General features: G+C 40.6%; 3 protein-coding genes across 5 annotated transcripts in view; 2 read left to right on the top strand and 1 right to left on the bottom strand.

The window, feature by feature from the left end:
• Window positions 1-8,397, top strand: part of ARSK (arylsulfatase family member K) — a 43,377-nt gene extending 34,980 nt beyond the window's left edge. For 2 of the 3 annotated variants that reach the window (XM_082620960.1, XM_082620959.1), the window contains exons 7-8: window positions 5,464-5,688; window positions 8,090-8,397. In XM_082620960.1, coding sequence (XP_082477086.1) covers window positions 5,464-5,688; window positions 8,090-8,379 — 515 coding nt within the window. In that variant the 3' untranslated portion in view covers window positions 8,380-8,397. The other variant, XM_082620961.1, reaches the window with a different exon arrangement.
• Window positions 1-20,684, bottom strand: part of SKIC3 (SKI3 subunit of superkiller complex) — a 145,311-nt gene extending 124,627 nt beyond the window's left edge. Inside the window, exon 1 of the mRNA XM_082620954.1 lies at window positions 20,663-20,684. The gene's annotated coding sequence lies outside the window, so the exon portion shown is untranslated. The remainder of the gene's footprint in view (window positions 1-20,662) is intronic.
• Window positions 17,992-19,287, top strand: GPR150 (G protein-coupled receptor 150; the record flags this gene model as incomplete). Its single annotated transcript, XM_082623846.1, has 1 exon — window positions 17,992-19,287. One exon carries the CDS (start codon window positions 17,992-17,994, stop codon window positions 19,285-19,287), a length of 1,296 nt encoding a protein of 431 aa, XP_082479972.1.
• Window positions 20,685-20,929: the final 245 nt, after the last annotated feature.

Here is a 20,929-nt window from a genome sequence, read left to right as displayed (position 1 = left end):
AGCTCCCATGTATTATTGAAAAGAAAATGTAGGCTCTAAAACCGTATAAAATTTTTTTGTTTTGGTTTGGTTTGTTGTTTATTGAGATAAGGTATCTATCTAATTTATTGTTCAGATCAGCACATTTTTTAGAGTAAAAGGATACTATTAACGATTACACCAGGGACTTCCCTGGTGGCTCAGGGGTTAAGAATCTACCTGCCAATGCAGGGGACACAGGTTCGAGCCCTGGTCCGGGAAGATCCCACATGCCGTGGAGCAGCTAAGCCCGCGAGCCACAACTACTGAAGCCCGTGCGTCTAGAGCCCGTGCTCCGCAGCAAGAGAAGCCACCACAATGAGAAGCACGCGCACTGCAACGAAGAGTAGCCCCTGCTCGCCGCAACTAGAGAAAGCCCGCACGTAGCAACAAAGACCCAACGTGGCCAAAAATAAATAAATAGATAAACTTACACAAACAATTTTAACTCCCAGATATTTCTTACAAAAAAAAAAGGGGGCTTCCCTAGTGGCGCAGTGGTTGAGAGTCTGCCTGCTAGTGCAGGGGACACGGGTTCGAGCCCTGGTCTGGGAGGATCCCACATGCCGCAGAGCAGCTAGGCCCATGAGCCACAACTACTGAGCCTGCACATCTGGAGCCTGTGCTCCGCAACAAGAGAGGCCGCGATAGTGAGAGGCCCGCGCACGGCGATGAAGAGTGGCCCCCACTTGCCACAACTAGAGAAAGCCCTCGCACAGAAACGAAGACCCAACACAGCAAAAAAATAAATTAATAAATGAATAAACTCCTACCCCTAACATCTTCTTTAAAAAAAAAAAAAAATTACACCAAGATTAGCATAAACTGAGTCTGTTGCCTTGTTGAACAGCCTTACCAATCAATAAGGCAAAGATAATTCTGACGGTCTATGTTTAATCTGATGTTTAATTCAACCTTGTAAAATGAAATTACTTAGTTCTAGAAGGGTTTAAAGCTATCAATACTTTTAGTAGTGATTAATAACTCTAAAATTTGACCTGTGGGACAGTGTATTCTATTTTTCCTAAGCTTAATAAATAGATTTTGATAAAGTATCTATGAAGGACTTCTTATTTTGTGATTCTTCTAACCAACTAGGAGCTTAAAGTAGATATAAAATATAATCTATTCTTAGAATTCCAAAGGTCCTTTCTTTATTACCTTAGCCACAGCTGTATTGTTTTGTATGAATCCAATTTATACACAAGAGTATGGGATTAAATTTCTCAGATCAAAGCCTCAAGCCAGACTTCCTCTTCCCTTCCATTCTATGGACCTTAGAAATGTATAAAAGATGGTGATTCAAAAAACCTTAAATAGAAAGATATTAAATAGGAAAAACCAACTGGGATTCCTGTTTTAATAAACCTACCTTACTATAAAGAGCTTGTTGAAATTTAAGATGGTACAATGCATTTATTAAAAGGTCTGAATTTACAAATAGTTTTTAAAGGTATTTTAGAAGAGTGATTATTTTCTATAAAATGATATTTTATGATAAAGTAGGAAGAGTATTCTTAGTCTGTGTATCTTTGTAGGTCCTATCACATTATCATTTTCTAGTACTGGCAGAAGAGTGCCATTTTATAAATAGGAATTCTTTATACTATTAAAGTTGATATCATTATTGCATAGATTATTCTTTAAAAATTGCTCCCCAACCTGTGATAAACCATAATGGGAAAGAATATGAAAAAGAATGTGTGTGTGTATATATATATTATATATATATATATGAATCACTTTGCCATACAGCAGAAATTAGCACAACACTATAAATCAACTATACTTCAATAAAAGAAATTTTAAAAAAATTACTCCCAAAAATATTTTCTTCTCTAACAATCTAGTATCAACATCCTTTAGCTCAGTTAGAAATAAAGGTAATCTCATTTTTAAATTAAAATTGTTTGGACTTTCTCTTTTAAACTTCTTATTTTCAGGTGAATTTTTTTCATTTAATAGTTGGCCTTTTTTGTAAAACACCTAACTTCTTTTCACATAAAGGATAAATCCAGAATTTTTTTTGAATTGTGAAAATGCAATTGTATAAAAATGCAGTTGTGTTTAAAAGAATGCTTCATTGCTAGTGATTTAAATTGCAAAACCTCCCTTATCACAGGAACTTAGTGGAGGGTTGGGAGGGTCATTCTACATAGACTATTTTTTTATTGGCTGCAAAATATTGGGAAGTTGAATAACTACAGTAAAGCAAGACTTGTGGAGCAGTATTGAAGAGTCCAGACATCCTGGAGTCAAGACTGCCTAAATTCAAATCCCTCCTTCAGTGTTTACCAACTGTATACCCTTGGGCCAGTAACTTAACATCTCTGGTCTTCCGTTTTCTTATCAATAAAATAGAAATAATAGTGGCTATTCCATAGCTTAGAACAATGACTGGAACATGGTAAACAATTAAATGTTAGATATTTTTATCATTAATATTTTTTATTCTTCTTAGGTATGCCCTAAAAAATGTACATAGCTTGTTGCATCATTGCCATACCAGGCTAATCCCTTATCTACCCATACACTCAGGAAGAAATATAAGCTTATCTTTCTTCAGGAGACCATCACAAATATCCAGGTCTGCATTTTTACCCATTTGATTACTGTTTTAAATTTAAGTCACTTTATTAAGAATCATGCAGTTACTACTAATATTTGCTTCTACTGCCAAGAATGATGAAACCTGCTTAACATGGAATTGGAACGATAGATTTTCCAGAAGAAAAAAACATGAAAAATGGTTTTAAACAAAGGTCAAAGAGCTTTCTGAAAAGCAGTTTAAGCTGAAGTGCTTTTAAGGAAATAATTGATAAACATACGAAAAATGAATACACAGTTTCCCAAAGCACAGAAAATTTAATAAATATTAAATACATATTTATTAAATACTGTGGATATTTGACAAGGATTTTATTCTTCAACATCAATTTACAAAGGTATATTATTCTACTGATCCTAGACAGGAAACAAGTCACATTATCACTTGCCTGAACTCCTGCAATAGCTTCCTAATTCTTTCCTTCTGCCTGTACTCACTTCTGGTCAATTCACCATACAGTAGTTACTGTCAAACCATGTCATGATTCTGCTCAAAATCACTTAGGGTAAAATCATTGGGGAACGGAATGAAGCAGCTTCCTGCCTCAGGGTGTTTACAGTTGCTATTCCCTGGGAGAATGCCCTACCTCCCCATGTCCAGATATCTATTGAGCTCATCTAGCCCTTTCTCAGGTCTCTGTTTATGTCACCTCATCAGAGAGGCCTTCCCTGACCACACTATATAACAGCACATTAACACATAGTTCTTTATTCCCCTGATCCTGCTTTATTTTTCTTCACTGCACTTATCACCATCTGACATATTTGTCTGTCTCCCCACATTAGAAGGTAAGCTCCAAGAGTCTGAGAGAGCTTATCTGCTTCGTTCACTGTTGTTGCCCTACACCTGGAACAGCACCTAGTTTGTTAGATGCTGGGGTTTTTTTTTTTTTTTTTTTGAGTAAAAAAAATTAATACTTAAATGGACTCATCCTAGTTTAATACTGACTTCTCATATAAACATAGCAGAATTATTTAAATTTTCTTAGTCTAACAAGCTTCTTTAGGAAAATTAGGCTAAGAACAGATCTGAAATAAGGTATTTCTAAGTATTAAAGGTGATTAAACTGCAGGAACTTCCCAGTCATGGGTATCTGCCAGTTGGTCCCTGCTTTCCAGCCATCTTCAAAGCCCTCTCCTCTCCCTTCCTCTGCCTCGCAGTGGTGCCCCCGATGGCTGACACACAGACCAGCCCGACCCAGCCTATTCCCTGGCTACTTTCTCTCCTTACAGTAAGTAGCCTACTGTCTTGTAGCTCAGTTAGTTTCGTCTTGGGCCTTCTTTTTCTCTCGTGCACATCCTCTTTAACATCTTTGCTCCTTCTTCTTCTTTTGTTTTTAACCAGTTATCTCTGAAATATTTCTCTTTCTTTCTTTCCTTCCTTCACTTGTTCTTTCACTCTTTCTCAAAAAAGTCCCTGATGATGATTGGTTGGCAGAAGATTTGTACTTGTAATATGCTCCTTCCAAGGAAATGGAAGATACAATTTTTTTTTTTTTTTTTTTTTTTTTTGCGGTACGCGGGCCTCTCACTGTTGTGGCCTCTCCTGTTGTGGAGCACAGGCTCCGGACGCACAGGCTCAGCGGCCATGGCTCACGGGCCCAGCCGCTCCGTGGCATGTGGGATCTTCCCGGACCAGGGCACGAACCCGTGTCCCCTGCATCGGCAGGAGGATTCTCAACCACTGCGCCACCAGGGAAGCCCCCTTATTCTCTTTTAATTCACTTGTTTTTCCTCAAATATGTACAGTCAAGTTAAATTAATTTTCTTATTCAATTTTAATTTCTAGCATTGCAGATATATTATATTCTATTTTTCATTGGAAAGATTTAATTATTTCTAAATTAATGTTTCTAAAAACATGGAACATTGAAACCAGAAAAGCTGCAGGGGAGGCAACTACAGATTCCTTTTGGAACTATCGCAAGGATCCAACCATAATTAACAGTAATTTTTTTTCGCGGCTTGCGGGATCTTAGTTCCCTGACCAGGGATTGAACCGGGCCCATGGCAGTGAAAGCAGAGTCCTAACCACTGGACTACCAGGGAATTCCCAATGATAATTTTTCTATAGGAAAAAGATAGTTTGAGTTCCAAACAAATACCTTAAAAGCAATTTTAAAAAATACAACCTTTTTTTGAAGGTAAACATTTCTCATGCTATTGTTTTCTATGTCTATATTTGATAAGGAAAAAATAGATTATTTTTCTCTAAATCAATATAATCCAGGATTTCCCAAAGTATGTTCTGCAAAATACTAGTTCCTCAAGATGCTACTTCGGGGTAAAAAGATGTTCTGTCATCAAATAACTTTGGGACAGATGGCATACTACATACCACCCTGAAGGTTTATGATACACATCAGCAATAAATTTATTTAATTTTAACCACTGTTTGCAAACATATGTAACTACTAGACTCCTTTCTTGTATAGGTCTTGTTAATATCCTGTGAGACCAATTTGAAAAACACCTGTGATCATTCCATCATTTGGAAATAAAGTACTTATGATATTAACTAATGCTTGTTGAGGGTTTCCTATGTGTCAGACACTGTTCTCAGAATTTTACATAAATTTTCATATTTAAACCTAAAATAAACCTATGAAATAGAGGCATTATTATTATTCCTCTTTTACAGATGACGAAACTGAGGTTCAGAATGGTTAATAACATGACCAAGGTCACAAGCCTAGTGGAGTAATAAGCATTTGGATCTAGGAAGTCTGTTTACAAAAATCCATATACAGCCTCTAGTCTCTGTGACCTTTAATGATGTCATTTATGAATGTTCAACTAATGAAAGAATGAGTTATTTTAAAATACTGTGTTATTTAGATATTGCTGGAATTCCTCTGCCTCAGAACCTGAGTGGATACTCTCTGCTGCCATTATCATCAGAAATATTTAAGAATGAACAAAAATTCAAAAACCTACATCCGCCCTGGATTCTGAGTGAATTCCATGGATGCAATGTAAACGCTTCCGCCTACATGCTTCGAACTAACCAATGGAAGTATATAGCCTACTCTGATGGTGCTTCAGTATTGCCTCAACTCTTTGGTAATTTGTTGATATATTTTTAAAGTATAGATTATGTGTAATGAGTTGACCTACACAGCATTTGCTCAAGGGAGCCAGTAATCATCTAAATAAATATCTGCAGTTTCTCATGCTAGGCCAGTTTACAAAAGGTTGCCCTTGTGAGGAGCAGCTTCTTTTCAAATCAGCATCTGAATTCCAAAGCAAGTGCCCTAAGGCTTTTGATCTGGGTCTCAAGTTTGCCACCATTGTTTTCTCTGATCAAGGTGTCTTCTAATACGCATGGTTATCTTTCCCAATCAGTAGTCAACACCCTCTTATTGTACCTTGGATTCAGTTGTTCTGGAAAATTAACTGCTCTCTTATGGAGCCTGACATTCTACATTTATTATTTAATGTTCACTCCATCCCTACAAGATGTTACTATCATCTTTATTTTATAGAGAAGACTAGAGTTCAGAGACTAGCGTTCAGATACCTGCGCAAGGTCACAGCTCAGAAGTGGCAGAACTGGGATTTCAACCCATGTTTGACTCCAAAATCCATGCTCCTTCCACCCTACAAAAGCCTGCTAGATTCACTACTCTGAATTTGTTTTTAAGCAGTATTATTAGATTTATGGCTTTACTTATCCTCTGCCCTCCTTTTGCACATAAAATATGTGCTAAAGCTATTTTTAATATTCCTTTCTCCCTAAGTTTTTTTCCCAGTTACAAATGTCAAAATTATTAACTCAGAATAATTCTTTAGATGCCAAACTGATTGACTCCCCCCCCCCTTAACTCTAAAAGGAGGAGATTCTTGGCTTCAAAACAAGTCCTTAAGTTTTCATTCTGTTGAGTAATGGGCATCTCTTGTTCATTCATTGGTTACGTTCTGCAAAAAGGAGGTGTGACTGTCAAAGAATCAGTGGGGGAGCCTGCTTTTCCTGTATTCTCTGGGGTTTATTCACTGACTTCCCTTTCCCAAAGAGATGCCATCTGAAATCACCTAGCAAAACCATAAATGTCTTCAGGATCTTCTGGCTAATGCACTCAAATAGGCCTGTAGGGGGTTTTCCCTCACTGTGAATTGTTCATTTACTGTCTTAAGTAACTTGTCCTAAGATCTTCGATTTGCCATTTTTCCAATTAGACTGGCATCCTAGTTATATCCTCTGTCTTCCTACATTGTAGATAAAAGGGGTGTTTATATTGTCTGAAATATTTATCATTTTCTTGATAGTGATTGAGAGTTTTTATTTCCATGGCTATTTGCTCAAATAGACACAATCAATGAATGTAATTTTCAAAAATTCAAGCATAGGATGCTAACGTATATTTTAAAAAAACAAAAACAAAAACAACTAGGAGTAAGTGAAGTTGCAAGAACTTGACTTCACTATGTAAAAAATTCTTATAGCTGGAACATCTGGGGCTGTTGAAATGGGACAATATAAGCACTACTATATATATATATATATAAATACATATCTTTTTTGCATGTCAAAGTAAGGAAGGCATCACAAATAGGAAGAATTGTGGCTAAGCCATCTAAGAATAGATAAGAAAAAAAAAGGGATAGCAGGATGATGGTAAGAAGGAAGATAATTTGGACATACATTTAGAGAGGTATTTAACTTTTGGTATATTATTTTTCCACTTACACTGTCCTTTAGCTTACTATACTAAGAAGAACTGAGAATAAAAATAAATTTTAATATGTTATTCATCACAGAGTAATGACATTCTAAAAGATGGTTTTTAAGCAGATAATTGTAACAGAACAGGACCCTATGGGGCCTTCCTGGGACAGGCCTTCCCCCATAACCTCTGCTTTAGCTCCTCTCTGAAGTACTTAAATAACAGTATTTGATGCACATTTCCTGGGTTGTTTTACAGATGTGAAAACCCCCCACCAAATGGAAGATGTTATAACTACTTGATGACCATGAGCACATAGCCCCAGGCCTCCTGGAGCCTAAGGACTGATCAAGTTAACCCCTGTGATACCACCCTGTTCCCTCATCAGCCAATCAGAGAATTGTGCATGATCCGATCACGTACCCTGCGAGCCCCCTCCCTCAACCTGGCTTTTAAAAATGCTTTGCCAAAACTCTTCAGGGAGCTCAGGGGGTTTTAGGGCATGAGCCACCCAGTAAACCTTTCTCTGCTCCAAACTGCAACATTTCAGTGTGTTTAGCCCCACTGTGCATCAGGCACATGCACTTGCGTCCTAGGAAGGCCCCATAGGGTCCTGCTTGGTTACAACTCCCCCCTTTCCTTTGATACTCCTCAATCTTGAGGAGAAAATGTTTTGAACAAGAAAAGGACTAAAGATTCAGATAAGGAGGTTAATCATAAACTTGACAGAGGTGCCCACAGGGTCCTGCTCGGTTACATAACTATTTTGAGAGGTATTCAATTTTCTTTTTTTCTTTCAGATCTTTCCTCAGATCCAGATGAACTAACAAATATTGCTACAAAATTTCCAGAAGTTACTTCTTCTTTGGATCAGAAGCTTCGTTCCATTATAAACTACCCTAAGGTTTCTGCTTCTGTCCACCGATACAATAAAGAGCAGTTTATCAAGTGGAAACAAAGTATAGGGCAAAACTATTCAAATGTCATAGCAAATCTTAGGTGGCATCAGGACTGGCTGAAAGAACCAAGGAAGTATGAAAATGCCATTGATCAGTGGCTTAAAATCCACTCTGATCCAGAAAATATTTGAACAAAAATAAGAAAATAATGCTCTAGAGCTATATAGAAATATGTTAAAAGATCATGATTAATTATGCATTTTAAACATTCGTTTTAATAATTATTGATTTTCAGTTAAAGAATGTACTCTTCTAAAATAAAATATCAATCATTATAGAATTACATATTTTCAAACTCATTACTATCAAGACCTTATTCTTATAAACTTCTGACAACTTAACCAAAGTATTAAAAGGGTAGAATCAAATACTATAATATAAAGTTGTGTTCCTCTGAATATTATGGAATATAAAATATTTTAACAATTTTTATTACTTATGACCCATAAAATAGTTATTTTTGAGTATTTGATGGTGTCTGATGAGTTATTTTTATTTGATGGGATATAGATCATTTGGATGTATTTGATGGGAGTATTTGGAGTATTTAATGGTACACAGACCATGGATATGGCGGACATTATTATTTTTTAAAATAGGTAATACATGCACAAGGTACAAGCTTCAAAAAGGTACTAAACGGTTAACAGTGAGCATGAAGTCTCTCTCCTTTCCCAGTCCCCCAGCCACCCAGTACCCCTTCCTGGTGGCAACTACTGTAACCACCTATGTATCCTTTGAGAGACAGATAGGCTTCTACAAACTTCATATTCTTCCCCAGCACCCGCCCCTGACACACACACACAAATGGTAGCATACTATAAAAAATGTTCTACAGCTTGCTGTCTTTTTTTCCATTTAACAAAGACACCGAGGACTTCCCTGGTGGCCCAGTGGTTAAGACTCCATGCTTCCACTGTGGCGGGCATGGATCCCTGGTCCAGGAACTAAGATCCCCACATGCCGTGCAGCACAGCCAAATAAATAAATAAATAAATAAATAAATAATTTTAAAAATGAAAAATAAAAAAACACCTAGAAGTGAAATTATTGGGGCAAGACTATATCTAGCAAAATTACTCTTGATACCAAATTACCCCTAAAGAAGTTATACCAATTTATACTCTTACCAGCAATGCATGGCTCACATTTGCTGCCAACTGCGTAGATAAAAAATAACTTTATTATTGTTTTTCTTCTTTTTCTTACTATGAGTAAGGTAGATCATATTTTCATATATTTAATAGCCACTGGAATTTCCTTTACATGACCTTTCTTATTTCTGTTCTTTGCCTATTTTGCTGTTGGTTGTTTGTCTTTTTTATTACAGGCATACTTTAGATATTAGCTCTCTGTTAGAGAAGCTACAAATATTTTTTTCCTTTTCATAATTTGTCTTTTGACTTTGCCCTGGTGTTTGTTGACATGTAGAAATTGGTATTTTCATGCAAATTTATGAATCTTTGCTTTTGTGGCTTGGGGATTTTGTGTCATATTTAGAATGGCCTTCCCCACTTATCTTCTTTTAGAGTTTTATTTTTTACCCTTAGATCTTTGACCCATGGGAATGTATTACATATTAGAGATCTAACTTTCGTTTGTTTTTTTAAGATGGCCACCCCAACTGACCTTTTATTGAGTAAGCTAATATTTGTCCCATTAGTTAGAAAATGTCACTTTATTATATAACATCTTTTATTGAACAAATTATCTTTTCCTCTATTGATCTGAAACACCGTTTTTATTATATACAAGTCACATTGACATTTGGGCCCTTTCAAAACATTTTTTACTTTGCAGTGGACCATTCTATTTTGTTTATTAATAGGGTAGGCAATATCTGGTGATACTGTTTTCTTTGCAACAGTTTTCTTTTTCGGAACTGTCGTTGGCTATTCTTGCTAACTTATTTTTCCCATACAAATTTAGAATAAGTTTGTGTAGTTCCAAAAATGAAAAATCTTGTTAGTTTTATGATATATTAAATTTATAGCCTAATTTAGGGCAAATTGAATTCTTTCTGATGATATTCGGTTATTCTAAAGAATATAATACACTTTTCCCTTTCTTCAAGCCTTCTTTATATTGCTCAGTAGCATTCTAAGTTTTCTTCATATAGATCAGTTTCTTCTTAGAGATTTTTGGAAAGTAGGGACCTTTAAAAAAATACCACCTAGGGCCCATCCCACACCAGTGGAATTAGAAGTCTAGGGATGGCACCTGGGCAGTTTTGTTCTTATTGCTGTTTTGTTTGTTAAGCCCTCCAGCAAATGATCCTAATGTGCAGCCAGAGGTGAGTTTATTCCTAGGTGTTTTATCATTTGTTGGTGTTGTGCTATTTTAAGTAGATGTTACTTCCATTATATCTTCTAATTGGTTATTTGTATATACAAATTTTATTTCTATATATTTACTTTGTACCAATAATACAATTTTTTTTGGTACTAATAGTTTCCCAGTTGGTATCTTATATTTCTCTGGTAAAAAGTTTATCTGCAAATAATAACTTTACCCAATTTCCTTTTAACCTAACTTCCTTTTTCAAACTGTCTTGGAAGTTTTCTTCATTAGACAGCTCATCACCTTTACTTTCTTTAGTGTTCTTCAGTGAATTGGTATGAGCTTATCTTCGTAGTTATGTATGAATTTCTGAGAAATAATTTTCACTTCAGATATATTCTGAGGTAAAACCCTTAAGAGAAAGATCTCAATATTTAAACTATTGAGGTTAAAATTAAAATATACAAATCTACCTCTCATCTCCTAATTAAACCTAAGGAATAAAAAATAGCTAATGTGTGATGTATATGCTAAACACAGGCAAAAATAAAGCAATAATAATAGAAATGTGGTTTTGAAAACATAAGCATGTGAAGATAAATATAATCCACCTCATTCTATTCAACTCTTTAAGATGCATTCATTGTTAGAATTTACCAAGCATCTGCAATGTTTTAAGCATATTCAATATAGGATCATAATTAGGTAAAATTGAGGTTTTAGGACAATATCTAATTCAAAATGGTATCTAACAACCATGAAAACAGAAAAAGAAGAAAAACTTGGAAAACAAGACAAATTATCTAATGCCAGAATCTGAGAGGAACTGACACTAATTATAAACTGGATTGAGGACAATCTTTGGGCTTCATCTTTCCCAACCTCCACCATTACCACCCTGTTCCAAACTACCATAATCTGTTGTATGGAATTTTGCAATAGCTTCCTAGGAGATCTCCCTGAGTCTGTCCTTGGCTTTCCTCGGTCTCTTCTCAACACAGCAGCCAGAGTGATCAGATCACATCACTGGATACTCAAACCCTCCACTGGCTACTCACCTTACTCTGAAAGCCTGTCGAATGAAAAAAAAAAAGCACAACCTAAAAGTTGAGAATTGTGTTTTATTCCACAAACTTGCTGAGGACTTGAGCCCAGCAGGCAGCCTCTCAGATAACTCTGAGGGAGAGGCAGCTCTGAAGAGGTAAGGGAGGATCCAGGATATATAGTTTTTGCAACAAAAACCAGGCAGTCGGAATATCAAAAGATTACTGTTAATTAAAGAAAACCAGACATCTCAAGTTAATGAATTTGCGCTTTTCTATGTATGGGAAGATGCAAGAGTCTGGGCTCAATGACATCATTCCTTTGATAGGCACCTGAACTATCTAGGGCCAGCATCCTATTTTCTAGATCCTGAATCCCTTCAGAGTGCACAGTCAGGGGTGGCTGCAGTGACTGATGGCTTGATCCTTTGTTTGTTGATATGGCAGGTGACATTCTTGGTCATAAGCCCAAATCATTACAGTGGCCTTCAGGGCTCTAAATGATCCGGTGGCATATTGTACATCTCCCGCACTCTACTTGGTTCACTCTGCTCCAGCCACACTGGCCTCCCTATCCTTTTCCAGGCACACTAGGCAAGCACCACCTCAAGACCTTTGTGCTTATCAACTCTTGGCCTGGAAAGCAGTTCTTCCCTCAGATTTCCACATGGCTCTCTTTGTTACCTCCTTCCGGTCATTGCTCAAATGGTACCTAATCACAAGGGCTTCCCTGCTTTATTTTTCTGCATATAAATCATTACCGTCCAACTTAGTGAGTGTATGTTTTACACACTTAATTTGTTGATACTGTCTCCCACCCCTCCTACCCACTAGGATGGAAGCTCCATACAGGAGTGGCCTTTTGTCCTTTTTGTTTCCTAAAGTATCCCAAGGGCCTGACACATAGTAGAAGCTCAGTAAATATTTGTTGAATTAATATGTGAGGAATTTGAGTTTCTCAGATATCACATTGTATTGGAAAACCAACACATTTGTCCATGGCAGGGCAGGGGGTGAAAGGGAGTAGCCTTCTTACAAAACAGAGCCTTCTAGAAACAGTGAATTCTAGAAAATCCTGCACAGGAGAATTGATAAAGGGACTCTATCCCTCTGTTTTTCTTTTTCTATGAAAAAGCCAGATACTAAATATTTTAGGCTTTGTGAGCCATATGGTCTCTTTCACAACTGCTCAATCCTGCCGTAGTAGCAAGAAAGCAGCAACAGACACTATGTGAACAAATGAGAGAGGCTATTTTCCAACGAAGCTTTGTTTACAAAAACACAGGATTTGACCTGGGGGCCATAGACTGCTAACTTCTAGTCTAGAGCAATGGTTCAAAACTTGCTGCAAATTGGAATCACCTGAGGATGTTTAAAAACTATTATGCCTAGCTCCCACCTGCAAGCATTGAGATGTTTTTTAAAACTCCCCAGGTGATTCTAATGTGCAGCAAAATGTGGGAACCATGGGTCTGGAACCTTGTTATTCAAACTATGGTCCTTGGACCAGAAGCATCCACATCAACTGGAAGCTTTATATGTTTTTATTTGTCTTTGCAGAAAGAAAAAAAAAGTGGATTCTGTATTCTTTCTACTGTTTGTGGTTTTCCATTTCATAAAACCCAGGAGATCCTAGTAAAAACTATTATAATTGATGAAATTTGTTAAATGGCTGCATATACATAAATCAATACCTATCTGTAAGAATAATCACTAATTAAAAATAGAAATTAGGAAATATATTCCACTCACAGTATGATATTCTATAAAAATAGCTTAAAGTTTAACAAGAAGCACAAATCTAGATAAAAAAATTATAAAATTCTATTAAGTTTACAAACAAGATATAAACATGGAATGACAGCATGTTCTGGGATAGGAGGCTCTAATATTAAAATACCACTTCTCCAGAATTAATGCATACATTTCATGCAATCCTGATCTTAGTCCCAGTAAGGGTTGTTTTTTTTTTTTTAATTGGACTAAATGATCTGAAAGTTTTCAAAAAAAATTGAAAGTCTGAAATAACTAATAAAATTATGGAAAATGAATATTGAGGTGGGACAATTCTTACTGGCTATTAAAGCATACTGTAAATCGCTGAATCAAACTAGAACTTGGTGATGAGGGGCCATGAGCAAAAAAGAGAGATCTCAACACAAATTAGGTGAAAGAAGCTCAATGTGGAAAACAAAAGATCTAGATCCCTTCTATACTGGTCAGATATTCTGGGTATGTGTGTGTGATGTTTACAATTATGTATATTAAACTCTCAGATAAGATTTTTAGCCCCCTTTCTTCTCTTAAAGTTACAAAGCAGAATCTTAAATTCTTGGGTCAAAAAATTAAAGGTATAGGCTATTTTTTAAATAATGAAAATGAGAAAACTTAGAAGAACATATGACACAAACAAAGCAATACTCAGCCTTAAGCTTTTTATTATTAAGGGGAATGAAAAATAAATAAACTGTTCAAGAAGTTAGAAAACAAAATAATCATAAATGTTGTAATATTGATGGTAAAGGATTGGTATCCTCAGTGTCTTGAGAGCTCTGCTTCCACATACGATAGGGAATATTGCTCCCACAGTAAAAGAAATCAAAAGGAAAAGAAAAAAGCTAGATAATCTACAAAATTAAAACTGTTTTGAGCCTCTCACAGGACAGGTGAACTGAATTGAAAAGAGTGGCAAGCCCTTCTGAGGACAGCCGAGACACCCAAACTGTCCCACCTTTGGCAGTACATGGGAAGAAAGACTAGAAGCCAAGAGAGGAGGTAAGAAAACAACTGATATTTTGACAAATTCATAAAAGCCAAATGTGTGTGAAAATAGCAGCAAAAACTAGGAGCCGCACACACAAGGGAGACCACCTCCAGTAATGAGCTTTTTCTCATGGACCTTAACCAGCACTCATGAGAAAGATGGGGAGCAGGGCAGGGGACCTGACAGAGCCTCTACAGTGGGACAGACGAACAGATGGGGAGGCGCTGCCTCTGGAGGAGAAGCATAAAACCCAGAACCTTCTCTCTTACAAAGCGAAAACTCATCTGCCACTGGGGCAGGAGCAGAAAACCCTCTCACCCCCAGTCCTCAGAAGAAGGTCAGCTATCACTGGAAGGGGTAGATTATAGCAAAAGCTCTCTGCTGCTGAGGAGAGGCAGAACCCCAGTCATGCTCACAATCCTGCCCTGAGAGAAAGCAGAGATCTCTTGCAACAGCGGTACAGACAAGAAACTTGCTCTTCTGCAAGTTACAAGGCTGAGTTCAGCTGCCATAGGGGAACGTGACAAGTGTGGATAAAGTCCCACCCTTAAGGCTCAGGCCCCCAGGGCCTACATAAGACTGAAGCTGGAGTAAGTGAGTTTCTTTAAAAAAAAAAAATCAGCCTGCCCCCACCATGAACAACAGCACACTACTTCTGGGAGAAAGGTAAGAAGCATGGAGAAAGAAACCTCCCACCGCACTCCCCATGGCCAGGTGTGCCGAAAGGTAGGGGTGGAGCAGGAACACTGAGAAAAACCCTCCAGTGTTCCAAGCCTCTCACTAAAGCAAGACAGCCGCAGTATGCAGGAGTCTGAAGTCTGTAGTAGAATAATGATAACTATACCAACATCAGAACCCAAACCTAGCTCAACTACTGCCTACATTTAGTCAACCCCTCCACCCTACTAGCCTGACAGATGAAGAAGCATGCCCACTTTCAGGAGTAAATACTATTTACATCACTCACTGTTTTTCACTTACATATGTCTGGCATTTGGTCAAACTTGCATGGCAAAGAAAGCAAGAAAAGACCCATTTTGAAGAAAGAAGGCAGTAAACAGAACCAGACTGAGAGATGGCCCAGAAGTTGAAACCATGAGAAAGTGACTTGAAAATACTGTGATTAATCTATTGAAGGATCTAGGGGGAAATGTGGTGAACATGCATGAACAGAGTGAGAACTTCAGCAGAGAGATGGAAACTATTTTTTTAAAAAGGAATAAAACTGATTCACTAGAAACAACATGCTATCGTGGATGAAGAAGTCCTTCAAATGGCTTATCAGCAGACTAGACACACAAAAAATTAGTGAACTTGAGAGAAAAAGAATTAGTGAACTTGAATATAGGCCAAGCAAAATTTTTCAAGATAAAATACTGAATTTCAAAGGGTAACAACTTCCTCTGAGGAGAGATAGGATAGGGAAAAAAAGAAGGAAAAAAAGAAAAACTGAAAGGTAGAGAAAAAAAGAGCAGAACATCCAAGAACTGTGGGACAACATGAAAAGGTATAATACATGTGCAATTGAAGTAACAGAATAGAGGCAAAATGTCAGAAGAAATATCTGAAAAGACAATTGCTGAGAATTTTCCAAAATTAATGAAAGACAACAAATCACCAACCTAAACGTTTAGAGAAGCCCAAGCAGAATACAAAGAAAAACACACATAGGGACTTCCCAGGTGGCACAGTGGTTAAGAATCTGCCTGCCAATGCAGGGGACACGGGTTCAAGCCCTGGTCTGGGAAGATCCCACATGCTGCGGAGCAACTAAGCCCCTGCGCCACAACTACTGAGCCCCATGTGCCACAACTACTGAAGCCCGCGTGCCTAGAGCCAGTGCTCTGCAACAAGAGAAGCCACTGCAGCGAGAAGCCCGCGACGAAGAGTAGCCCCCGCTTGCCGCAACTAGAAAAAGCCCGCGTGCAGCAACGAAGACCCAACACAGCCAAAAATAATAAATAAGATAATTTTTTAAAAAAATTAAAAAGAAAATTAAACCAGGAGTTTGATTTCCCAAGGCTATCACTCTACCTCTTAAATGTTCCACCAAGAATGGCTATTCCTACGTCTCCCCAGAGCTTCCTTGAGCTCTTCTGGATGATACTGGCACAGGTATAACAGGCATTTTTTTCTTAGGTTGATGGATTTATAATCAAGGTAGAAACATTTGCTCAAAATTATCTGAAATGCATCACATACCCATTAATTCATCAACTCAAAACATATTTACTGATACCTACCATGGGTCAGGCCCAGTGATAGGCACTGGGAATATAATAAAAATGACAAAGTTCTCTGGCCAAAGGGCAACAGCTTGGGAAATGAGATTCCCACTCCACCTGGCAGGACTGTCCGCTGCACCCACCAAACCCATGCACCCTTCTATCCCGCACATCTAAAGTGCCAAATATTTCCTCAGCCTGGGAATGTGAACCCCAGCAGACGCCCAGACCAGGAAGCATAGGCTGTACTTTCACCATAATTAATGTGGAGGGTGCATAAAAAACCAAATTGATGCTTCCAACAGGAAAACTAAAAGTTGTTTGTGAGGAGGTAGGGCTAAAATAAAAGAGAGAGCATTTAATCTAAACCATTTCCTGTGAGTTGGATTTCTTTTTTAAAACTTGGCCGCCTTATCATCTTCTTAGTCACCTTTTCTCCAGGCTTATTGGAGGCGTAGTCCCTCCTAGCAACCTCCCATCTGCTAGAAAACAGAATCAAGAGAATGAAGAGCCGCGATGATACATCTGTCACTGAGTGAAAATATTAGGAGAAAAGCAATAAATGTACTATCCATTTGCATAAAACCTATTAATGCCCTCTTCAGACTAATGAAATGAATTTTACATCCCGGAGAGCAGCTGTGATCTGCTGTTTCTGGTAATGAGGAGTATTTGAAACAATCTGCAAACCACTGCTGCTCCTAATTGCCAAGCAACACCTTTGACTTTAGTTCTCTCCGAGTAAAATACTCTCGTTGGCCAGAGAAAGATTTATCTGTTGGGCTCCTCTTTGCTCAAAACGCTGTTAGGTTTCTTGGGTTCCTGTTTTTCTCAAGCTAGTGCAGAACCATGGCATTTCAAATCTTTCTCTTCTGTATTTTAATCAAAACTAGTGCCTTTTCTTTTCTTTTTTCTTCTTTTTTTTTTTCCTAATGTCAATCTGAAACCATTTTGAGGGGTATAGTCTCAGTCAGGACTTTCCTCTCTAGTGTGCTGGTCCCGGGTTAACGATGGCCAGGCAAAGCGACCTTCTGTCTGGCTGTGCTATATGTAAACACCCAACGGGAGAGGTTTCTAGAGCCCAGCGGTTCGCGGCTCCCGCGAGGGCAGCACGGGGGCTGCGGCAGAGACTGGAAGGGGATCTACCCGGATTGGGAGGGGAGACGTGGAGAGGAAGGTGGAGAAGAGGAATCATGTGTGTTCCTCGAGCGTACACACCCCCCATCTGAGTGACAAATGACGAGGACAACCTATAAAAACAACTAAGCGCAAAGCTACCTGCATCCATCTCCCTCTCCGTGCGTGTGCGTTTTCAACTAACTTTGGGAACTCGTTAAGACCCGGCATCACTCCCAGCGGAGCCTCGCCTCCACCTTGGTTTCCCGCGCCCTGCCTGCCCTGTTCGGTACCTCCTCTTCCTCCAGGCTAAGGATGGAGGATCCCTTCAGCCCCTCAACTCCGGCGCCGGCGCCCAACCTCTCCGTACCCATCTCGCTGGGCTGGGGTCTCAACCTGACTTCCGGACAGGGAGCCCCAGTCCCGGGGCCGCCGCCGCCGCCGTCCGGGCCGCCCAGCCGCCGCGTCCGCCTGGTTTTCCTGGGGGTCATCCTGGTGGTGACGGTGGCCGGCAACGCTACGGTGCTGTGCCGCCTGTGCGGGGGCGGCGGGCCCTGGGCAGGTCCCAAGCGTCGCAAGATGGACTTCCTGCTGGTGCAGCTGGCCTTGGCCGACCTGTATGCGTGCGGGGGCACCGCACTGTCGCAGCTGGTCTGGGAGCTGCTGGGCGAGCCGCGCCGGGCCGCGGGCGACCTGGAGTGCCGCTTCGTGCATCTGCTACGGGCATCCGGCCACAGCGCGTCGGCCCACCTCGTGGCGCTCATTGCCCTCGAACGCCAGCGCGCCGTGCGCCGTCCACAGGGCTCGCCGCTGCCCGCGCGCGCCCTCGCCGCCCTGAGCTGGCTGCTGGCGCTGCTGCTGGCGCTGCCCCCGGCCTTCGTGGTGCGCGGGGGCGCCCCCTCGCAGCCGCCCGCCGCGCCCCCGGCCGCCCGCGCCTGGCCCGGGGAGCGTCGCTGCCGCGACATCTTCGCGCCGCTACCGCGCTGGCACTTGATGGTCTACGCGCTCTATGAGGCCGTCGCGGGCTTCGTGGCGCCGGTCGCGGTCATGGGCATCGCTGGCAGCCGCCTGCTCTGCGCCTGGCGGCAGCGCCCGCCGCAAGCCCCATCGGCCGCGGCGCCCAGGTCGGCCAGTCCCGGCCAAGCCCCCGCGCCCAACGCGCTGCCCCGCGCCAAGGTCCAGAGCCTGAAGATGAGCCTGGTGCTGACGCTGCTGTTCGTGGGGTGCGAGCTGCCCTACTTCGCTGCCCGGCTGGCGGCCACGTGGTCGTCTGGGTCGATGGGAGACTGGGAGGCCGAGGACCTAGCGGTGGCGCTGCGCCTCCTGGGGGTGGCCAACAGCGCTCTCAATCCCTTCGTCTACCTGTTCTTCCAGGCGGGGGACTGTCAGCTCCGGCGGCGCTGGCAGAGGCGCCTCGGTGCAGTGTGCTGCCCGCGGGAAGGAGTCGCGGAGGACGACGAGGGCGCCCGGGGCCACCAGGCGCTCCACCGCCACCGCTGGCCCCACCCACATTATCACCACGCTCGGCGGGAAAAGCCGGAGGAGGGTTACTTGCGCCCACCCCCTCCGCGTCCCCGGTCACTGCCCTGCTCCTGCGAAAGCGTCTTCTAGGTGTTCGATGGCCAGAGACAGGTCATCTGTCGCTGCGGCACCGCCTCCACGGAACACGAGGCCGGCCGGGCTCTATCTAGATCACAACCGTCAGGACGGTCTCCAAGAGCGTTACACTGAAGCTGTCCCAATCCTCCACTCCCCTATTACATTTCTTTCTAAGTTTACATTTTTCTACACTCTTCCAGGTTCTTTTCTCCTTTTCAGTTCTCACATTTCCCCATCTGGAGACAGAGAGTGAGCCATTTGTTTGTAAAAGCAAAGTTACAGAGTTATTTTTGTAGTTCTTTTTCACTCCCATAGTGTTCTGGATAAGACCATTTGCTTTAGTTAAATTGCCAAGCTTTCATTATTTGCTGTGTTATCATCTGTTTTTACTTATTTGGGGTCGTGTTTAACTGTAGCTTGGGGACCAGAGAATGTGCCTCTCTTTCCGGGAGGAATATCCTCACATTGCCCTCCCTGAGGAGCCTGGAAATTGTACCAGTGATACCGTCAGAAATGTAATCTTGCTGTCACTTCAGAGCCACAGAGTATTTGTAAAATAAAAACATTTCCCACAGAGCAGTTAGGACTTTTTTTTAACACGGTAATGTGTTTTCTCAGAAGAAAATCAGTGTGGCCTTTATTTCTGGTCTAGCTTCCACTTCAGGAGAAGCTGGGATTTTAGGAGGGAGACATAAAAGCTTCCCTTCCAACCTTTCAAATATGCCCCATTTCTGTAGGAAATTGTTCCTGTGCCCAGAGCAGCCTCTACAGCTGTGATGCTTTGCACAGGTGGAGCCTCTGAGCACAGAATCGCCAGCAGACTAGAGAAGGGAAGCACCTGAGTGGTGCACAGGGTTGAGTCTCACTGTCCCAGGTGGAGCCTTAGGGATATTCACAGCTAGGAAGAAAGCTGCAACCTCCCAACGCTGCATGGATATATAAAACTCTCTTTTTTACAAACAAAGGCAATGCCTATTGGTGTGGATTGCTGAGAACAAGGTCAAGGAGCAGATTTAGTCAGTGACCTCCTCCTCCTAACTGTCCTCGGTTCTAGAGAGAAGTGGCAGCGCTTATGAACAAATATCCATATCGTTACCAATGTTTCATCTAAGAATCTGCAAGCTTTCCATTACAGTGTTTCCTGTTCATGCACAAACGCAGGACTAAGATCCAGAAAGGAGAAATGACTGGTAAAGTTCACTTGTGAAGCCAATGCTCTCTGAGGACTTTCTTGTTTTGTTCATCGATGAATCCCAAACTCTTAAACAATGTTTGATACACAGCAGGCACACAACACACATTTGTTGATTAATTCATCATATGAATCAGGCATAGATAGAATGGAAAAAAGATTTACAAAAAGAAATCTTCATTAAACTTGGCTTACCTTCCTCCAAAATCTTGTCCAAAAATGTTATATAGTTAGAGGTTTTCCTTCCTCTCTTTCATCCTCCCTACCCTGCTGAGGAAGGTATGGCATGCAATATACCAAGAATAAGCCACCTAAAGAGAAAAGAACACAATTGTCTTCATGAACCTAAATCTGGGTTATAGCATTATTTTTTATTCATTAATAAACATTTATTACTCGCTTATTTTGTGCCAAGCAATGTGCTAGGCATTGGAGATGCTAAAAGGAATAAGACATTCTCCC

Source organism: Mesoplodon mirus (assembly GCF_964341445.2).
Source record: "Mesoplodon mirus genome assembly, chromosome: 5".
Lineage (NCBI taxonomy): Eukaryota > Metazoa > Chordata > Mammalia > Artiodactyla > Ziphiidae > Mesoplodon > Mesoplodon mirus.
The sequence above is the reverse complement of the archived record's forward strand: the minus strand, read 5'-3'. Positions and strand labels throughout refer to the sequence as shown.